Source organism: Oncorhynchus tshawytscha, linkage group LG30, assembly GCF_018296145.1.
Source record: "Oncorhynchus tshawytscha isolate Ot180627B linkage group LG30, Otsh_v2.0, whole genome shotgun sequence".
Classification (NCBI taxonomy): Eukaryota; Metazoa; Chordata; class Actinopteri; order Salmoniformes; family Salmonidae; genus Oncorhynchus; species Oncorhynchus tshawytscha.
This window is the reverse complement of record NC_056458.1, coordinates 15,017,114-15,036,503: the sequence shown is the minus strand read 5'-3', so window position 1 is coordinate 15,036,503 and position 19,390 is coordinate 15,017,114. Positions and strand designations below refer to the sequence as shown.

The 19,390-nt window shown below is 38.4% G+C and overlaps 2 protein-coding genes across 3 annotated transcripts in view; one reads left to right on the top strand and one right to left on the bottom strand.

The window, feature by feature from the left end:
• The first annotated feature begins 7,449 nt into the window (after positions 1 to 7,449).
• On the top strand, positions 7,450 to 9,246 carry fdx1b (ferredoxin 1b). Its single transcript, XM_024422679.2, has 4 exons — positions 7,450 to 7,643; positions 8,006 to 8,133; positions 8,291 to 8,420; positions 8,661 to 9,246. Exons 1-4 carry the CDS (start codon positions 7,462 to 7,464, stop codon positions 8,764 to 8,766), a joined length of 546 nt encoding a protein of 181 aa, XP_024278447.1. The 5' UTR covers positions 7,450 to 7,461; the 3' UTR covers positions 8,767 to 9,246.
• A 2,903-nt stretch (positions 9,247 to 12,149) lies between these two features.
• Positions 12,150 to 19,390, bottom strand: part of arhgap20b (Rho GTPase activating protein 20b) — a 42,176-nt gene continuing 34,935 nt past the window's right edge. For both annotated transcript variants that reach the window (XM_024420221.2, XM_024420222.2), the window contains 3 exons: positions 16,223 to 16,412; positions 14,385 to 14,499; positions 12,150 to 14,269 (listed from right to left, as the gene is read on the bottom strand). In XM_024420221.2, coding sequence (XP_024275989.1) covers positions 12,651 to 14,269; positions 14,385 to 14,499; positions 16,223 to 16,412 — 1,924 coding nt within the window. In that variant the 3' untranslated portion in view covers positions 12,150 to 12,650. The remainder of the gene's footprint in view (positions 14,270 to 14,384; positions 14,500 to 16,222; positions 16,413 to 19,390) is intronic.

Here is a 19,390-nt window from a genome sequence, read left to right as displayed (position 1 = left end):
TTATTAATTATTACTCCCACATTAATAAACGATTTACTAATGATTAGTAAAGTATTTTTGCAGTCCCTAATCTAAAGTGAGTGCTTTTTATATTTTATAAATGTTTTGATTGACCAGTGTAATTTCTCTCAAAAAGATGGGCATGCCATTGGTAGCCATTCCTGCAGTACAAAAGAATAAGCACACAACACATGCTGTTTAAGGAAAATACACACTGAGTATACAAAACATTAAGGACACCTGCTCATTCCATGACAGACTGACCAGGTGAGTCCAGGTGAACGCTATGATCCCTTATTGATGATTTTTAAGCCTTGAGACAACTGAGACATGGATTGTGCATGTGCACCATTCAGAGGGTGAATGGACAAGACAAAAGATTTGAGTGCCTTTCAACTGGGTATGGTAGTAGGTGCCACCGGTTTGTGTCAAGAACTGCAACGTTGCTGGGTTTTTCACGATCAACAGTTTCCCGTGTGTATCAAGAACGGTCCACCACCAAATGGACATCTGGCCAACTTGACACAACTGGAGACATGGAATGAAAACGGACCAGCATCCTTGTGGAACGCTTTCGACACCTTGTGGCCCCTGGTCTTCTGGCACCAGTTCTGTGGGAAAAGATGTTAGTCTTAGCTCAGAGATGAGTGCAGTGTGGCCACACTCTTAGAAAGCAAGGTGCTATCTAGAACCTAAAAGGGTTATTTGGCTGTCCCCATAGGATAACCCTTTGAAGAACCATTTTTGGTTCCAGGTAGAACCCTTTTGGGTTCCATGTAGAACCTTTCCATGGAGGGTTCTATCTGGAACCAAAAAATGAGTTCTCCTATGGGGACAGCTGAAGAACCTTTTTTAAACCCTTTTTTCTACGAGTGTAGGAAAAAACATAGACACAGATGTACTGCTAGTTCCTTAAAATGTTGGCTCTATATGTAATAGCAATGAACACTTAGGAGTGACAGACAGAGTGAGACAGACAGTATGACACAGTGTCAAAGAGTGACAACAGAAGAGCACAAGGAGAAGCACAGACAGATAGAGACAGAGTGACTGTAGAGAAGATGCAGAGACAGACTACACTACAGGGAGGCAACAGAGACACAGTTATAGTTGTGAGTTGTATCTCCAGCTGTGTTTTTACCTGTTGTATTTGTCTTAAAACAGGTGCTGGTCAAAAATAAGTGGTTAAAAAAGGAGGAGGACTATGTTTCACTGGTCCCTGGTACAGTAAAAGTTGATAAACGCTGTACTATAGTGTACTGCCTATGTTATGTGTCAGTAGCATTACTACCTGTGTGTTTAAGTAGCGTGGAGTTGGGGTTTTGGTTGAATCAATGGCAATGTGAAACCAATACAATGTAACATATTATCAAACTCTGATTTGAATTATAGTTCCGAACTATGTGTGAAAATGCCCTTAGAAGTGTCTGGACCGATTTCTGGTCCCAGTCCGTTCCTGTCTGCTTTCATTTTGGCCTGCATGTAAGAATGCCCTTGGAATAAACTGAACAAAAATATAAACGCAATGCAACAATTTCAAAGATTTTACTGAGTTACAGTTCATATGAGGAAATCTGTCAATTTAAGTAAATTAATTAGGCCTTAATCTATGGATTTCACATGACTGGGAATACAGATGTGTATCTGATGGTCACAGATACCTTAAAAAAATGACCTCACAATGGGCCTCAGGATCTCATTGCGGTATTTTTGTGCATTCAAATTGCCATCGATAAAATGCAATTGTGTTCGTTGTCCGTAGTTTATGCCATACCATAACCCCACTGCCACCATGGGGCTCTCTGTTCACAACTTTGACATCAGCAAACCGCTCGTCTACACAACACCATACACGTGGTCTGCAGTTGTGAGGCTGGTTGGATGTACTGTCAAATTCTCGAAAACGAAATTGGAGACAGTTTATGGTAGAGAAATTAAATAATCTGGCAACAGCTCTGGTGGACATTGCTGCAGTCAGCATATAAATTTGCACGCTCCCTCAAAATTTGAGACATCTGTGGCATTGTTTTGTGTGACAAAACTGCACATTTAAGCGTGGCCTTTTATTGCCCCCAGCACAAGGTGCACCTGCGTAATTATCATACGGTTTAATCAGCTTCTTGATATGCCACACCTGTCAGGTGGATGGATTATCTTGGCAAATGAGAAATGTTCACTAACAAGGAGGAAAACAAATTTGTACTCAACATTTGAGAGAAATAAGCTTTTTAGTGCTTATGGAACATTTATGACATTTTTTATTTCAGCTCATGAAACATGGGACCAACACTTTACATGTTCAATTTATATTTTTGTTCAGTGTAGATGCAATATACTTCAAGGAATGCAACATCCTGCAGGGACACTAGAGGTCCTTGGTTGACCAAGAATTGTATTCAAAACTTCAGAAAGTGTTTAATTCTCAGTACGCTGTGGAATCTCAGAAAAGTCTTCTCTTGTTTGCATGTAGGCTACCAGAATGTGTTAAACCCCTAAATCAAATCCTGTTTTAACACTTGGACAGATGACTTGTTGACTTATGGTTCAGCTCAATATAATGATTTGTATTAATTAAGTGCGACCTCCTTTTCTTCCAGGAGTGGCCATATACATCATGCATCTAAAGTATTCTCACATCAAACCAAATAGGGCAACATATATTTAGGACACTATTTTCTGCAGCATAAAGAGATCTCTCCAGGCAAAATCTTTACGAAATATAAAATCGGTAACACTTTATATGAAGGGGGAATATAGTACATAACACCTTTATGATACCAGTCATACCACTTTTATGAATGTTGCAGTATCAATCGTAACAACCATCACAACTCATTTATTCAACATCATTCATATTTTTTTATGTTTAAGTTCCATTGAATTAAATTGTATTAATCCTTTGTACAACAAAAATGTGTATATTTACTGTCACAGTACCCAACCTCCTAACACACTATTAACTCAACAGGCTGGGAGAAGCACAGGGTAGGCCTTATAGCATAACCTTGTAGGTGTGAAATGCCTTGCTCAAGGCCACAAGGGTGGTATGGAATGGCACCAGCCCTGGGTGTAGATCTTTTACATACATTAGCTAGCTGGGCTTGATTGAGCTTGCTTGGCACAATGGATCAATTGATAAGTCCCGAAAGTGCAAACCCCACCCGCCCATCTGGCAATCCAGGCAGGCTCAAGCAAACGCTAAAAGTATTTGAAAGATTTCAAGTACTATTTGAACCAAGGTCTGGGTGGCAACAGAGCAATTATTTGCCATTGTATTGTGGTAGCATACAACCTTAGCTGAGACCTGAAGACATACACTAGCTCCACAAACGAATGCCTAGCCCCTAGCTCAGCCGGCTAACACAGTCTTGTGGTACGCAGAAGACCTGAGCTTGAACCCACCTAGTCAGTAACCTAGCAACCATCTCCTGTACCACCATCAACCAGTTTTTTTGTTGTTGTACTATAATGAAAAGGGACTTTTATTTTAAAGACCGCTTATGAATTATGTTGAAAATATGTGTTATGAATGTTACATGAATGATACTGCAACATTCATAAAGGTATCATGACTGGTTTTATAAAAATGTTGTGAATAACTTATGGATACCCTTCATATAAAGTGTTATCATCAAAGCAACATAACAACACAAACTATGTACGTTTACTACTTCTTCAATGGATGGTAAACATCAGTATGTTGGGGGGGGAAATGAAATATGACACATAGAGAATGTTGTTTCAATCATGCATTTTTACCTGGTAGGATGAGAGTAGTTGATCCAGTGTTACAGACACTGGTATATGGGTGCATAAGATGTGTGCATAAGATCTGGACCCAGAAAGATACTCTCCTGTAGTTATTTTTTGTTTTGCAGTGAGTTGAATGGAAAAACATAACTGGAGATAATTCTTCAACAAGCTGAAATACAGGGCTGTGTTATCTGATGTCTGTCTTTGAAGGTTATTGCATTCAATATCCTGCATCACAGCCTGTTGTAGTTCCCCCCACAAATGTCATTGAGCATATGTAGTAAGCATGTGCATATTTCCACACGTCATTGTGCATCACATAGACACAGCTGTAATTTGTACGTAAATGATGTTTTGCTTATGCTGCCTCGTGTTGTTAACCTTCAGCAAAACCTGCTGTAATGAGTCTCCTATTTATGAGAGGGGAGAGGTGAAAAACATAAACATACTTCTAAGTCCATGCTATGCCAATTTATTAAAATCACCGCCTACAGTCCCGCAAAGTCAAAATATAAAGACTGTACTCAACTATAATTACCTAATGAAGTGTAAAATCAATGTTTTGTTAGGATGTTGTTATCATTGAGCAAGTTTGTCAGGGATACTGAGAACTCCAGAGACCTTGGTCATGAAGGACAGGGTTGCATGGTAACAAGGACACCAGTTGCCATCAATGATTTATATACAGTACCAGTCAAAAGTTAGGACACACCTACTCATTCAAGGGTTTTTCCTTATTTTGACTATTTTCTACATTGTAGAATAATAGTAAAGACGTCAAAACTATGAAATAACACATATGGAATCATGTAGCAACCAAAAAAGTGTTAAACAAATCAAAATATATTACTTTAAGTAGCCACCCTTTGCCTTGATGACAGCTTTGCACACTCTTGACATTCTCTCAACCAGCTTCACGAGGTAATTGCCTGGAAGGCATTTCAATTAACAGCTGTGCCTTGTTCAAAGTTAATTTGTGGAATTTTTTCCTTTTTAATGCGTTTGAGCCAATCAGTTGTGTTGTGACAAGGTAGGGGTGATATACAGAAGATAACCCTATTTGGTAAAAGACCAAGTCCATATCATGGCAAGAACAGCTCAAATAAGCAAAGAGAAATGACAGTCCATCATTACTTTAAGATATGAAGGTCAGTCAATCTGGAACATTTCAAGAACTTTGAAAGTTTCTTCAAGTGCAGTCACAAAAACAAGTGCTATGATGAAACTGGCTCTCATGTGGACCGCCACAAGAAAGGAAGACCCAGAGTTACCTCTGCAGCAGAGGATAAGTTCATTAGAGTTACCAGCCTCAGAAATTGCAGCCCAATTAAATGCTTTGAGTTCAAGTAACAGACACATCTCAACATCACCTGCTCAGAGGAGACTGCATGAATCAGGCCTTCAAGGTCGAATTGCTGCAAAGAAACCACGACTAAAGGACACCAATAATTAAAAAAACTTGCTTGGGCCAAGAAATATAAGAAATGGACATTAGACCAGTGGGGATCTGTTGTTTGGTCTGATGAGTCCAAATTTGAGATTTTTGGTTCCACTGCAGTGTCTTTGTAGGTGAACAGAGGATCTCTACATGTGTGGTTCCCACCGTGAAGCATGGAGGAGGAGGTGTGATGGTGTGGGGGTGCTTTGCTGGTGACACTGTCTGTGATTTATTTTGAATTCAAGGCCCACTTAACCAGCATGACTACCTCAGCATTCTGCAGTGATACATCATCCCATCTGGTTTGCGCTTAGTGGGAGTAGCATTTGTTTTTCAACAGGACAATGACCCAAAACAGGGCTATTTGACCAAGAAGGAGACCAAGAAGGAGAGTGATGGAGTGCTGAATCAGATGACCTGGCCTCCACAATCATCTGACCTCAACCCAATTGAGATGGTTTGGGATGTGTTGGACCGTAGAGGGAAGGAAAAGCAGCCAAGAAGTGCTCAACATATGTGGGAACTCCTTCAAGACTGTTGGAAAATTATTCCAGGTGAAGCTAGTTGAGAGAATGCCAAGAGTGTGCAAAGCTGTCATCAAGTCAAAGAGTAGCTACTTTGAAGAATCTCAAATCTCAAATATATTTTGATTTGTTTAACACATTTTTGGTTACTACATGAATCTATGTGTTATTTCATAGTTTTAATGTCATAACTATTATTCTACAATGTAGAAAATAGTAAAAATAAAGAAAAACCCTTGAATGAATAAATGTGTCCAAACTTTTGACTGGTACTGTATATACTAGATGACTGTTAGGGTTTTCGGTTTTGAAGCCACTGCCTCTCCATCTTGGCACTCCCCCACTATTGTAAATAATATTATAGAAATACATGTATTAATGGCTACATTTGTTTTTGCCACGTTTATTCTATTACAGGCACCTTAATGCATACTTTAAAATGATATGCTAAACATACCAATAAAAAATTTAATATATTTAAAAATATTTTCCTTAAAGTATGTTTTGAAAGTACTAATGTTACTGTCCCCGTGACAACAAAAAATACTTAAATATATGAATTTTTGACATTGAAAAATTTAATTGAAAAACTGTAGAATTCCATTCCTTCCTATGGAGGACCGCTCCGGGGAGTACCAATATGGCCGACCGGTGGTTTCAAAGCCTCTCCATGGCCAAAACATAACATCAGCAATTCAGGGTTTGTATACATCATTGGTTGCCATGCAAACCTGTCCTTAGACAAAATGTATTGACACAATACTGCTCTCACATTGAGCATGACATGTTCATCCATTCACAAAGCAGTAGGCTTAGTGGAATAACTTTGTTGTTAGATATGCATTTTCTAAAATGATGTGGTCAGATTTGCTGTGAGCTCGTAAAGGTCAGAGACACCCTCAGTGTGAGGACCATAATTACATTTTTTACATTTAGTTGTTTGAGATTCTAGTTGCCTGTCCTGCCACTGTGTCCTTGCTCAAGGCACTTAACCCCTAAACTCCTCCAGGGGTGCTGCACTGTGGTTGACCCTATGGCTGACCCTGCTCCAACCTTTGTGTGGATGTGTGTATATTGTCTAGCCTTAACAAACATTAAGAGCTAAACCTGACCATTGTACAACCTAATGTTCACATAATGTACTTTTATATACATACCTAGAGGATGATATGTGGGCCAGTTTTCTGTGAGCTAAAAATGTAAAAATGTGTTCCCTCCAGCAACAAGAGTAGACATTACATTTTTGTAAGACATTCTAAAACTTAAAGCAGGTTTACAATGGCCACACATCATCATACAGACAGTAGTTGAGACATATGTTCAACATCTTGTAGGTAATAAAGTCTTATAGGTTATCCATAAAGTCACATAACAGGTGGCTGCTCCAAATGCAATTAAATGAGTTTTATATCTAAGTTTTCTGGACAGAGATCGCATTATTTTTTCAATGAAAAACAACAGCATATTCTTATGAGGAACAAATAGCTCTCATCAGAGGTCAAAATGAGCTAATTGTGTTTAAACAGTGTAGGAAGCCATTGAGGATGCATACTTGAAGATCTACGATGACCTTAGGGTTGATGAGATGTGTAATTCTTCTAGATGTTAGCTAAACCATTCTCTGCCATCTGCAGAGCTGAGGTTAGGTTATCTATGCTTGGCCTTGGCCCTTCTTGTGGGCTGAGTTCTACTCAAGGCTGATGGTATTCACCAGAGGCCCCCTTTATCACTCAGTCCACAATCGACATGCCACAGGCCAACATGGCAAGGTGTTTGTATCTCGGCTCCTTCCTTTTCACTAAGATGGTCAATACACCCCGTATCTCAATGGGAGTCAAAACTTGCCTCATTAAAACCTGGACCCCACACAGCCAAGGCAAAGCCATCACCATCCGCTCGGCCATACACTCCGACTCTGAAAAGAACAGGTAGGTGATTTGAAATTGCTTGTAGGACCATAACATTATCTGCTAAGGTTAGTTTATAGGTCTCTTGAAACTATATATTTTATAATCTGCTGTACATTTTAATGATGTTTTCATACGGTTCTTTCTCTGTTCTTACCCAGAGCCATATTATAGTGAGTACCTCTACAATGGGTGATAATATAATAACTGCTGATAAATGTTAATTCAGTTGGCTGAAGATTAAAATCTTTTAATAGGCTTTGACACAATACATCCAGAAAGACCGCTAAATGTTCGACCTTTTCAAACATATTGCTTAAGATAAATGATATGTACTCTTTATCTGGAAAGTCATGGCTTATAACAAGCTCTGATTTTTACAGCTTGTCGGAGGAAAAAGTCATAATACACTTTATTAACCAAGATGGCATCAGAACCACCACTGCTGTTACTGAAGGACAGACCCTGTTGGATGTTGTTGTAAACAAAAACTTGGACATAAGTGGTTTTGGTATGTAAACAGGAAAAATAGACAAGTAAGATATGAATATCTTTAGCAAATATGTATCACTGTATGTTGCATTTACAGTATAAAAGCCATCTACTATCCAGGTGTCTTTAAGGATTTTCACATATGTCCCTTTATTGTCTCCTCTGTTGTTCTTCAGGTGCATGTGAGGGGACATTAGCATGCTCCACCTGTCATCTCATTTTTGACAAGACATTTTATGAGAAGATGGAACCAACGGTGGATGAGGAGATGGATATGCTAGATCTAGCTTACGGGCTTACAAAGACGTGAGTTTAATTTTGAAATGATAAAGTGTCCTTCGCTGTCCTTTGCTTGTGGAAATGTTATGATTTACATACGCAATCACAGCTCAATCAAAACAGGCACACACAATAAATGTTGATTTAATCCGGTCAAAACAGAAACAAGTGGTAGGGCCTCACTGCTGAACTGACATAGACACAACAAAGTGCAGGAAATTCGGTAATTCATCATCTGTCTGCCTCTAATCTGCTTCTGATTGACAGGTCCCGTCTTGGTTGCCAGGTGACAGTGCAGAAGTGGATGGATGGTATGACTGTCCAAGTGCCCCAAGAGGTGAGGGATGCTGTGGGATCTAAAGGCAGCCAGTGATCCTTCATGCAACCTGCTACACCTCTCACCTACTGTACCAAGTCTAATCATCATCATAATCAAACATCTCCAGAAACATATCACTCAGGACCACTCTGACATGTATTTACCCATTGCCCTACCAATCAACTAGCTTCTGTTGGAGAATCGGTTGTAGCGATTACATATTACCTGTACTTAGCATACAAAATGACCTAAAGTGGCATGCATTATAAATAGTAAGTTATTAAATGTTACAAACATTGCCTGTAGTTCAATGACATGTCACCTAGCATGCTGGCTTTATAAAAGGAAACCATTGGAAATATGGAAGCACATTAAAGTGGACCATCTTTATTCAGCAGTTCTCTGCAAAGTGCCTTCAGAAAGTATTCACACTCCTTGACCTTTTCCTAAATGTGTGGTGTTACAGCCTGAATTTAAAATGGATTAAATTGAGATGTTATGTCACTGGCCTACACCCAATACCCCAGAATGTCAAAGTGGCATTATGTTTTTTAAATTGAAATTTATACAACTGAATACATTTTTAAAAGTGAAATGAGTCAATAAGTACTTCAAATCCTTTGTTATGGCAAGCCTAAATAAGTTCAGGAGTAAACATTTGCTTACCAAGTCACATAATAAGTAGCATGGACTCACTCTGTGTTAAATAATAGTGTTTAACATGATTTTTGAATCACTACCTCATCTTTGTAACCCACACATACAATTATCTGGAAGGTCCCTCAGTCGAGCAGTGAATTTCAGACACAGATTCAACCCAAAAAAACAGGGAGGTTTTCGAATGCCTCACATTCTATTAGTAGATGGGTAAAAAAAAAGCAGACATTGAATATCCCTTTGAGTATGGTGAAGTTATTAATTACACTGGTGTATCAATACACCCGGTTGCTACAAAGAAACACACGTCATTCCTAACTCAGTTGCCGGAGAGGAAGGAAACTGCTCAGGGATTTCACCATGGGGTCAATTGTGACTTTAAAACAATTAGAGAGTTTAATGGCTGTGATAGGGGAAAACTGAGGATGGATGAATAACATTCTAGTTACTCAACAAAATGAACCTAATTGACAAAGAGAAAGAAAGTAAGCTTGTACAGAATAAAAAATATCCAAAATATTCATTCTGTTTGCGACAAGTTCTAAAGTAATACTGTAAAACATGTGGCAAAGCAATTAGGTAAATGTGATATTTCTGTATTTCATCTTCAATAAATGTTCAAAAATTAAAACATGCTTTCACTTTGTTATTATGGTGTATTGTGTGTAGATGGGTGAGAATTATTATTATTTTTAATTCCTTTTTTAATTTAGGCTGTAACACAACAAAATGTGGACTAAGTCAAGGGGAATGAATACTTTCTGAAGGCACTTTCTAAACCACATACATTTCCCTTTAAGTAATTAAAACAACTGTTTTTTCATCCAACTACATTGTGTGAAATGTGACCCACTAGTCTTTGTGCAAAACAATAAGCTGTTGCAATTAATAACCCTGCATATTTTAAATAGGATGTCTAGAAAGTTGGGACTGAGAAGGCATGGAAAAACACATGCAGAGAGTTTTGAGGGCAAACATGATTTATTATAGGTGGTGCAATAAACATAGGCATATACAGGTTTGTAGCAACTGATAATGTAATAACTGACAATAATGTAATAGCTGCTAATAATGTAATACATGTTGCATTCATTATGTAATAAATTGTCAATAACCTAATAACGTTATATATCTAAAAAGCTTTTATTACATTATGCATTGATGAATACATTATGGAGTGGGTAAAAGCTTTTTCATTAATAGTGTAATAACTTTAACCAATAATGTAATAACAACTTTAAAAATAAATACTAAATCTATATTCACTCTTTTTCATGCATATCAAGTGTCATGTAATAGCTGACTACACACCAAACCACATTCCTGAGTTGTTATTTGATATTACTAAGGGAATGTAACCAGTGGGCTAATGTTGGAGAGCTCATATTCAGACATAAACGGGCAGATCGTGGTATTTAAATCCTGACACACTTAGATATTGCAGATAATACAGTCCCAAAATGTTGTCATATCTACCAGAACATGTAAAATGAAGCTGTGAGAGTAACTTTGTATTAAAACATTTCTTGTACTGGTTGACCTGAAAAATACAAATGTGTAACACTTCCATATGTGGCTCATAAGGGGACTGTAAAGGTAAATACATTAAAGTAGTGGAAAAAAACACAGATTTCGGCCTTGGTCCAATGGGTTATGTGTGAGTGAGTGAGTGAGTGAGTGAGTGAGTGAGTGAGTGAGTGAGTGAGTGAGTGAGTGAGTGAGTGAATCAGTCAGTCAGTCAGTCAGTCAGCCAGTCAGTCACTGTGAGTGAATCAGTGAGTTTGTCTGTCTGTCTGACATGAGTTTGGTTCCATCTCCACTCTGAAAGGCAAAGTAGCCTGGTCAATCCTGGGATAAGGAGGAGTGAATACTTATGTAAATAAGGTGTTTCTGTTTTTATTTTTAATACATTTGCAAAAATGTCTAAAAAAACTATTTTTGCTTTGTCATTATGGGGTATTTTGTGTAGATTGATGAGAATAAAATACTAATTTAATCAATTTTAAAATAAGGCTGTAACATAACAATACGTGGAAAAGTCAAGTGTTCTGAATACTTTCCAAAAGCACTGTATCAATGCATCTATCTATCTATATATATGGAACACCTTATATACACATGTGTGTGTGTATATATATATATATATGTCACGGTCGTCATATGGAGGAGAACAAGGCCCAGCGTGGTAAGCGTACATACTTCTTTAATCAAAGAAAGAATACTGAACAAACTATACAAAACAACAAAACGAACCGTGAAGCTAATATGGCTAGTGCAGACAGGCAACTAAACATAGAATAAGAACCCACAAAATACCCAAGGAATATGGCTACCTAAATATGGTCCCCAATCAGGGACAACGATAAACAGCTGCCTCTGATTGAGAACCAATCTAGGCAACCATAGACATATAAACACCTAGACTTACAAAAACCACTAAACATACAAAAAACCCTAGACAATACAAAAACTAAACAAGCCACCCTCGTCACACCCTGACCTAACCAAAATAATAAAGAAAACAAAGATAACTAAGGTCAGGGCTTGACAATATACACACACAGTGTACATAAGTTGCTCCATTTTACACATGCAAAATGGCACTGAACTTTTAAAAAACAACATCAATTTTTTAATTTTTTAACTCAATGTGATTTATGTTGAAATTCTTCTTTAACGATAAAAGTTAGAATCAGGAAAATGTGAACACCATGCAATCGCTTGACAGTATTTGGAACTGGATAATATTCCATCTCATGTATTTACATTTTTTACAGCTATTTTGTGTGTTAGCTGAACTATATTTGTATAAGTGTTTGCTCGTATACAAATTGTGCATGTTATACCTAATTTGCCTCACATTTGTATTTTTTCCCTGACATATTATCCCCATCATCTTCTTGAACATGTCACAGTCCCTCCAGTAAACACACACATGACGTTGAAGGCAAGATGTCTGGTCCTTATTCATAGCTTCAGCCATTTGCTATACAAAAGCATTAAGCATCCCCATTCAGTTGGAGGAGGTGCTCTGTCTGAGTGGTTTGCATAAATACCATTCATTTCCTCTAAGCAACAACCCACAGGACATTGCACAGACTGTTGAAATTGCTTATCAAGCTGACTAGTTTGACAAAATGAACTGCAAGTACTAACCCATTGAGTCTTTACCATCTGACACGGTCTTACTTCCTTGCTTAACTTTTGTACAATCAGACAACTGATTCCTCACCGTGTGATAGCTTTGTGGCATTTTCTGTTGGTTCAGCCATTTTACTTTGCTACTGGAGTTTACTTACAAGTTTTTTTTCAATTGCTTTTGCATCCGAGTTGCCATTCTTGTTGTCACCTGAGCTGAAGTATTCTCTCACAGTGTTTCTGACAGTTGCTGGCAGTTTTATTCTTACAGTGTGGCTGATTGTGCTTGCAGTTTTGGCATTGGTTTTAGATGATGTCTGGGAGAGAGGGGTGCATCCACCACCCAACTGTTCAGGGACCACCTCACCACTGTCAATCTCTGTTTTAGTCTTTGCTCCTTTCTCCTTGTTGTTGACAGATTGTCTGATTGACACAGACTGAAGGACCAGTGGAGTGTTTTGACCATAGAACACTGTCTGGGGTATGTGGACCTGCACACTCTGACCGAGAAGTTCCTCGTTTTCCTTATGTTCTCTCCCTGTGTCAGACACCAGAGAGACGCTGCACTCTTCCACAGATTGATCAGACTGTTTCTTCACCAGCATTCTGTTAGAGGAGGTGTAAAATGTAATTTTTGTCCTCTTCACCTCTTCTTTGTTGACAGCCTGGTTGTTTGTTTTTCTCAGCTGTATGTGTGTAATGGATATTTCTTTGGTCTGGCCTTTTGACTCTGATGTCTCAAACACTTTATCCTTCTGGCTCTGGTGCACCTGCTCCCCACTCCAATCAGAGATACAATTCTCACTGTCATCTGGTTGAGAGACAGGGCTTTGACTATTCTCACCTTTTAAACTACAGAGGCTTTGCGTATGCAACTGGTAGTCTTCTCTATTCTGAATGCTATTAGAACGGTAATGCTCCTTGTCTTCTTTTCTCTCATCATACTTATTATACAAGTCCAAAACCTCGGGTGCCTGAGCCACTGCCACTGGGAATGTCATGCTCCAGTCTTTTGGGAATTTCTTCGGGGTGTCTGGGGTGAGAGGGCGTAACCGTGCCGACGTGCCGAACAGGAAGGGTGGGGAGCTGGGCTCGTTGGGAGAGGACACAGAGTCAGAGCAGAAGGAAAAGGCACTGTCTATGGAGCTCAGAGAGGAGGCAGACGGTGAGGTGGCTGCGGAGGACAGGCTGGAGAAACTGGACCTGTTGGACATGGCCAGCCTCTGGGCAGGGTGCCAGAACCTAGAAGCTACCTGAGGGGACCTCCAGAAGGCATACCTAGATCTGCTGCCACCTACCCTGGGGCTGCTGTCCCCCTTTAGTAGCCCCTTAGCGTGGGGTTTGTGTGTGTGTTGGGAGTGGTCTGCACAGCCACACATCACTGCCGCATCGCAGCTGGACTGACGGGCAACAGGAGTGTGGATCTGGCTTTGGGACCCTGACTGGGGAGAAGCCAGAGACACACTGGGTTCTGAGGAGCAGCGGGCTGAGCGAAGACTCTGGGTCCCCATCAGGGAGCATATAGACCCACTGGACAGTGAAGACATAAAGTCTAGATTTCCACAGCTATAAGCACTTTCCTCACTCACATATTGCTTTTTCAAGGAGTCAACCTCATTCAGAAGGCCCAAAATCTCTTTCTCCTCTTTCAAGACCAGTTTCCCTGGAGACAGGAATAAAGGTTCCCTGTTAGGAGAGTGAAGTCCTCCTTGCTTCTCCCAGTCCCAATCATCAGACAAGTAGAGCTGCTGGTAAGACTCCACTGAAAGAAAAAACACAAGAGGATCAAAGATCAAAGCGAGACCACATGGTTACCGTGAAAATGCAAAAAAAAAGAAAAAGAAAATCAACCATATGTTATCTAACAAAGATCTCACCCATGACATCGTCTACAGTTCCTTGTTCACAATTTGTCGCAGTAAAAATGCACTCAACATCTTTACCAAAAATGGCCGGGGTGTTTTCAATGAGTAGTTGGATGAGAGCTGCAACCTGCAATGGAGACATGAAAACACATTGAGTCAGAAAGCGTTAACAAAAAGGGGATACAGGAGATGAACATACACTATCTGCTCATGCTAACTACAACACCAGAGTCATTAATGGGGTCCAATGAAAATGACTTTCAATTCAGTGTATTATTCCAATTTACACAGAAAATAAACAACTTATACAGTGAGCTCCAAAAGTATTGGACAACAAATATTTGTTGTTGTTTTGGCTTCAGATTTGAAATGATTCAATGATTATGAGGTTAAAGTGCAGACTGTCAGCTTTCATTTGAGTGTATTTTAATCCGTATTTTAATCCATACGGGTGAACCGTTTAGAAATTAGAGCACTTTTTGTAGATAGTCCCCCCATTTTAGAGGACCAACAGTATTGGGACATATCTACATTATGTGCATTATTAAAGTAGTAAAATGTTACGTATTTGGTCCCATATTCATAGCACGCAATGACTACATCAACTTATGACTGTACAAACATGTTGGATGCATTTGCTGTTTGTTTTGGTTGTGTTTCATATTATTTTGTGCCCAATAGAAATGAATGGTAAATAATGTATTTTGTCATTTTGGAGTCACTTTTCCGTAAATAAGAATATAATGTTTCTCAACACTTCTACACTAATGTGGATGCTACCATGATTACGGATAATCCTGAATGAATGGTGAATGATGAGTGAGAAAAGGTACTGAGGCATAAATATCATGTGATATTTGTGCATCTGTAACCTTCTCACTCATAATTGTTCACGATTCATTCAGGATTTTGCGGAATCATTGGAGCATCCACATTAGTGTAGAAGTGTTGAGAAACATTATATTCTTATGTCCCAATACTTTTGGAGCTCACTGTAGCTTATAACTTACACTTTGATGTTTTAAGAACTCTTGAGAACTGTTTTTATCTTTGTGATGTTTCACAGCAACACAAACGTCAAACAGTCAATCAATGTTCTGACGTTTAATTGGCATAAGAATCGCATTGGCCAAATTGTGTCGCAGACAAAAATGTACCAGTTAGACATTTTTTGATCCTCTGCAAATTAAACTTAATTGATTTCTTAACCTTGACATCATGTTGCCTTTTAAAATGATTATTTTAGCAATAAGCTACTGAAGAGATGATGCCTATTCCAAAATGTGATGATGCCTATTCCAAAAGCTGTACCGAATACGAAACCACTGGACACACACTGGTTGAATCAAAGTTGTTTTCATTTCATTTCAATAAAATTACATTGAACCAACAAGGAATAATGTAAGATTTGACATCTGTGCCCAGTGGGAACTGACAATTTCAGCATATGCTGTATACATTGAATTGTATATTTTGCATAATCATAATATTTTGCATCAATACATAAACTCAGCAATTCACTAGGGATTTATTACTGCATTTGTGTGTTTCATTGAAGCCTTAATAAAATATTATATATTTGACTATATTTATAAAATAGAATAATAGATAACATGCTCACTCACTCTCATATTATTTTTCAGAAGTTGTCGGGTGCTAGATTCTCATAGTCCATAGCAATAGAGATGGTCTGCACACAATAAATAATCTTCAATAATTCATTTATTTATCTGTGTAAGAAATACAGAGAAATAATAGAATACATGAATTATTGAAGATTATTTATGGTGCTTATAAAATGTCAGTAGGGTACTATTGTTGTTGGGCAGGGGATCCCTAAGTAGATCTACCTTTTTAGTGGACTGACTCTCCTCCTCTGGCCCTTTGGGCACGGGCAGCCAGAGCATGTTGGGAGCGATACAGAGAGCCAGGTTCAAAGCGTTCATCTGGTTCTCCTGCGAGCTCTCCTGGATGTGATAGAGAAGGGCGAACAGGTAGCGGAGCAAGGTAACATTATCCTCTGGAAGCTGGCTCAATAGCCTGAAGGGGACAGACAATGGAGTGCCATTAATACCCTAGCGGCTAATTGAGGCCAGTAATGTAGAGAGGAATGGGTGAGTGGCTGATGCAAACACCCGAGTGAATGTGTTCTGTCCTGTTCATATGCCATTCTTTAGTCTGTCTCTGTCTTTAGTAAATTCCACTTCTGCACAGTACATACAGTAAATTTACTTGGGGAAGAACACATCAATAAATATATCTCTTCATGTTGTTGAAGTTGCTCTAATGTGCCGAATGTGTGTTTTTCAAAGATATTAAGATAAAAAAAACAGATATTGAATGACTTTGAAACAGGACATGAAGTGCTGAGAAGTCTATTGAAATTAAAAAACAAGCAATACAGTTCTGTGTGGTTTTTTTAGATGCACAAAACGATTGAATGAATTTAGCTGAATTGCAAACCACTGCTCTTCTATTCTATTGTGGGCATTTAACCTCTATGAAAGACAATTCTTTGATATGTCCTTTTTTTCACTTTTCTGCCAGTCACAGGTTTCAAGATTTGAATTATTGTGTGCATTCTGTTGTACAATTTTCAATATTGTTCTGTTTCTGCTCACATCTATGGCTCAGCGTTACCCAAATGTTTCCTATCTATTTATTGGCAATTTATTACATTATCAGCATTATAAATGTAACAATTATGAACCGCTATTACATTATTGTCGGTTATTTCATTATCAGTTGCTACATTATTGGCAGTTATTTCATTATCAGTTGCTACAAGATCTGAAAAGAGCAATTATTTCCCCCCCTGATTGTTACACAGTGATATGAAGGTTCACGCCATATTGGATTCTTGTTAACAGTTGTTGTTCTTAGTGTTCTAGGATAAAACATGCATAAAAACAGACAATTATTAAAGTGGTGCAGTATACATGCGTTATAAATAAAGGTTGAAATCCAGGCATGTCACATGATTGCACAAAACACAGGGTCCTAGTTATTACTGTATGTGTTTAAGACTGTTATACAGTGCATTCGGAAAGTACTCAGACCCCTTGACCTTTTCCACATTTTGTGACGTTACAGCCTTATTCTAAAATTGATTAAACCCCCCCCCCCTCAATCTTTACACAATACCCCATAATGACTAAGCAAAAACATATTTTTAGAATTCTTTGCAAATGCATAACAGATAAAAAACTGAAATATCATATTTACATAAGTATTCCGACGCTTTACTCAGTACTTTGTTGAAGCACCTTTGGCAGCGATTACAGCCTTGAGTCTTCAGGGAAATTACGCTACAAACGTGGCACCACTGTATTTTTGTATTTGTGGCACCACTGTATTTCTGCTATTCTTCTCTGCAGATCCTTTCAAGCTCTGTTAGGTTGGATGGGGAGTGTCGCTGTACAGCTCTTTTCAAGTCTCTGCAGAGATGTTAGATCGGGTTCAAGTCCGGGCCCTGGCTTGGCTAGTCAAGGACATTGGCTGGGGGCGGCCAGCTCTAGGAAGAGTCTTGGTAGTTCCAAACTTATTCCATTTAAGAATGATTCAATGCTGAAGACATTTCTTGGTACCGTTCCCCAGATCTGTGCCTAGACACAATCCTGTTTCTGAGCCCTACGAACAATTCCTTCGACCTCATGTTTTGGTTTGGCTTTGACATGCACGGTCAACTGTTGCAACTTATATAGACAAAGGTCTACCTTTCCAAATCATGTCCAATCAATTGAATTTACCACAACCAAGTTGAAGAAACAGCTCAAAGATAAACAATGGAAACAGGATGCACCTGAGCTCAATTTCGAGTCTCATTGCAAAGGGTCTGAATACTTATATAAATAAGGTGTTTCTGTTTTTATTTTTAATACGTTTGCAAAAATGTCTAAACTATTTTTGCTTTGTCATTATGGGGTATTTTGTGTAGATTGATGAGAATAAAATATTAATTTAATCCATTTTAAAATAAGGCTGTAATTTAACAATACATGGAAAAGTCAAGTGTTCTGAATACTTTCCGAAAGCACTGTATCAATGCATCTATCTATCTATATATATGGAACACCTTATGTACACTGTGTGTGTGTATATATATATATGTCACGGTCGTCATATGGAGGAGAACAAGGCGCAGCGTGGTAAGCGTACAGACTTCTTTAATCAAAGAAAGAATACTGAACAAACTATACAAAACAACAAAACGAACCGTGAAGCTAATATGGCTAGTGCAGACAGGCAACTAAACATAGAATAAGAACCCACAAAATACCCAAGGAATATGGCTACCTAAATATGGTCCCCAATCAGGGACAACTATAAACAGCTACCTCTGATTGAGAACCAATCTAGGCAACCATAGACATATAAACACCTAGACTTACAAAAACCACTAAACATACAAAAAACCCTAGACAATACAAAAACTAAACAAGCCACCCTCGTCACACCCTGACCTAACCAAAATAATAAAGAAAACAAAGATAACTAAGGTCAGGGCTTGACAATATACACACACACACACAGTGTACATAAGGTGCTCCATTTTACACATGCAAAATGGCACTGAACTTTTCAAAAACAACATCATATTTTTTTTTTAAACTCAATGCGATTTATGTTGTAATTCTTCTTTAACGATAAAAGTTAGAATCAGGAAAATGTGAACACCATGCAATCGCTTGACAGTATTTGGAACTCAGTTTGGATAATATTCCATCTCATGTATTTACATTTTTTACAGCTATTTTGTGTGTTAGATGAACTATATTTGTACAAGTGTTTGCTCGTATACAAATTGTGCATTTAGCCTCTATTAAAGACTATTCTTTGATATGTCCTTTTTTCAGTTTTCTGCCAGTCACAGGTTTCAAGATTTGAATTATTGTGTGCATTCTGTTGTACAATTTTCAATATTGTTCTGTTTCTGCTCACATCTATGGCTCAGCGTTACCCAAATGTTTCCTATCTATTTTTACATTTATTTTTTACCCTGTTTTCTTCCCAATTTC

Excerpts from the sequence above, each read along its gene's own strand:
- fdx1b (XM_024422679.2), top strand. The coding sequence starts at position 7,462 with ATGCCACAGGCCAACATGGCAAGGTGTTTGTATCTCGGCTCCTTCCTT. Across the intron at positions 7,644-8,005 it reads TCCGACTCTGAAAAGAACAG|CTTGTCGGAGGAAAAAGTCA; the intron begins GTAGGTGATTTG and ends TGATTTTTACAG. Across the intron at positions 8,134-8,290 it reads CTTGGACATAAGTGGTTTTG|GTGCATGTGAGGGGACATTA; the intron begins GTATGTAAACAG and ends GTTGTTCTTCAG.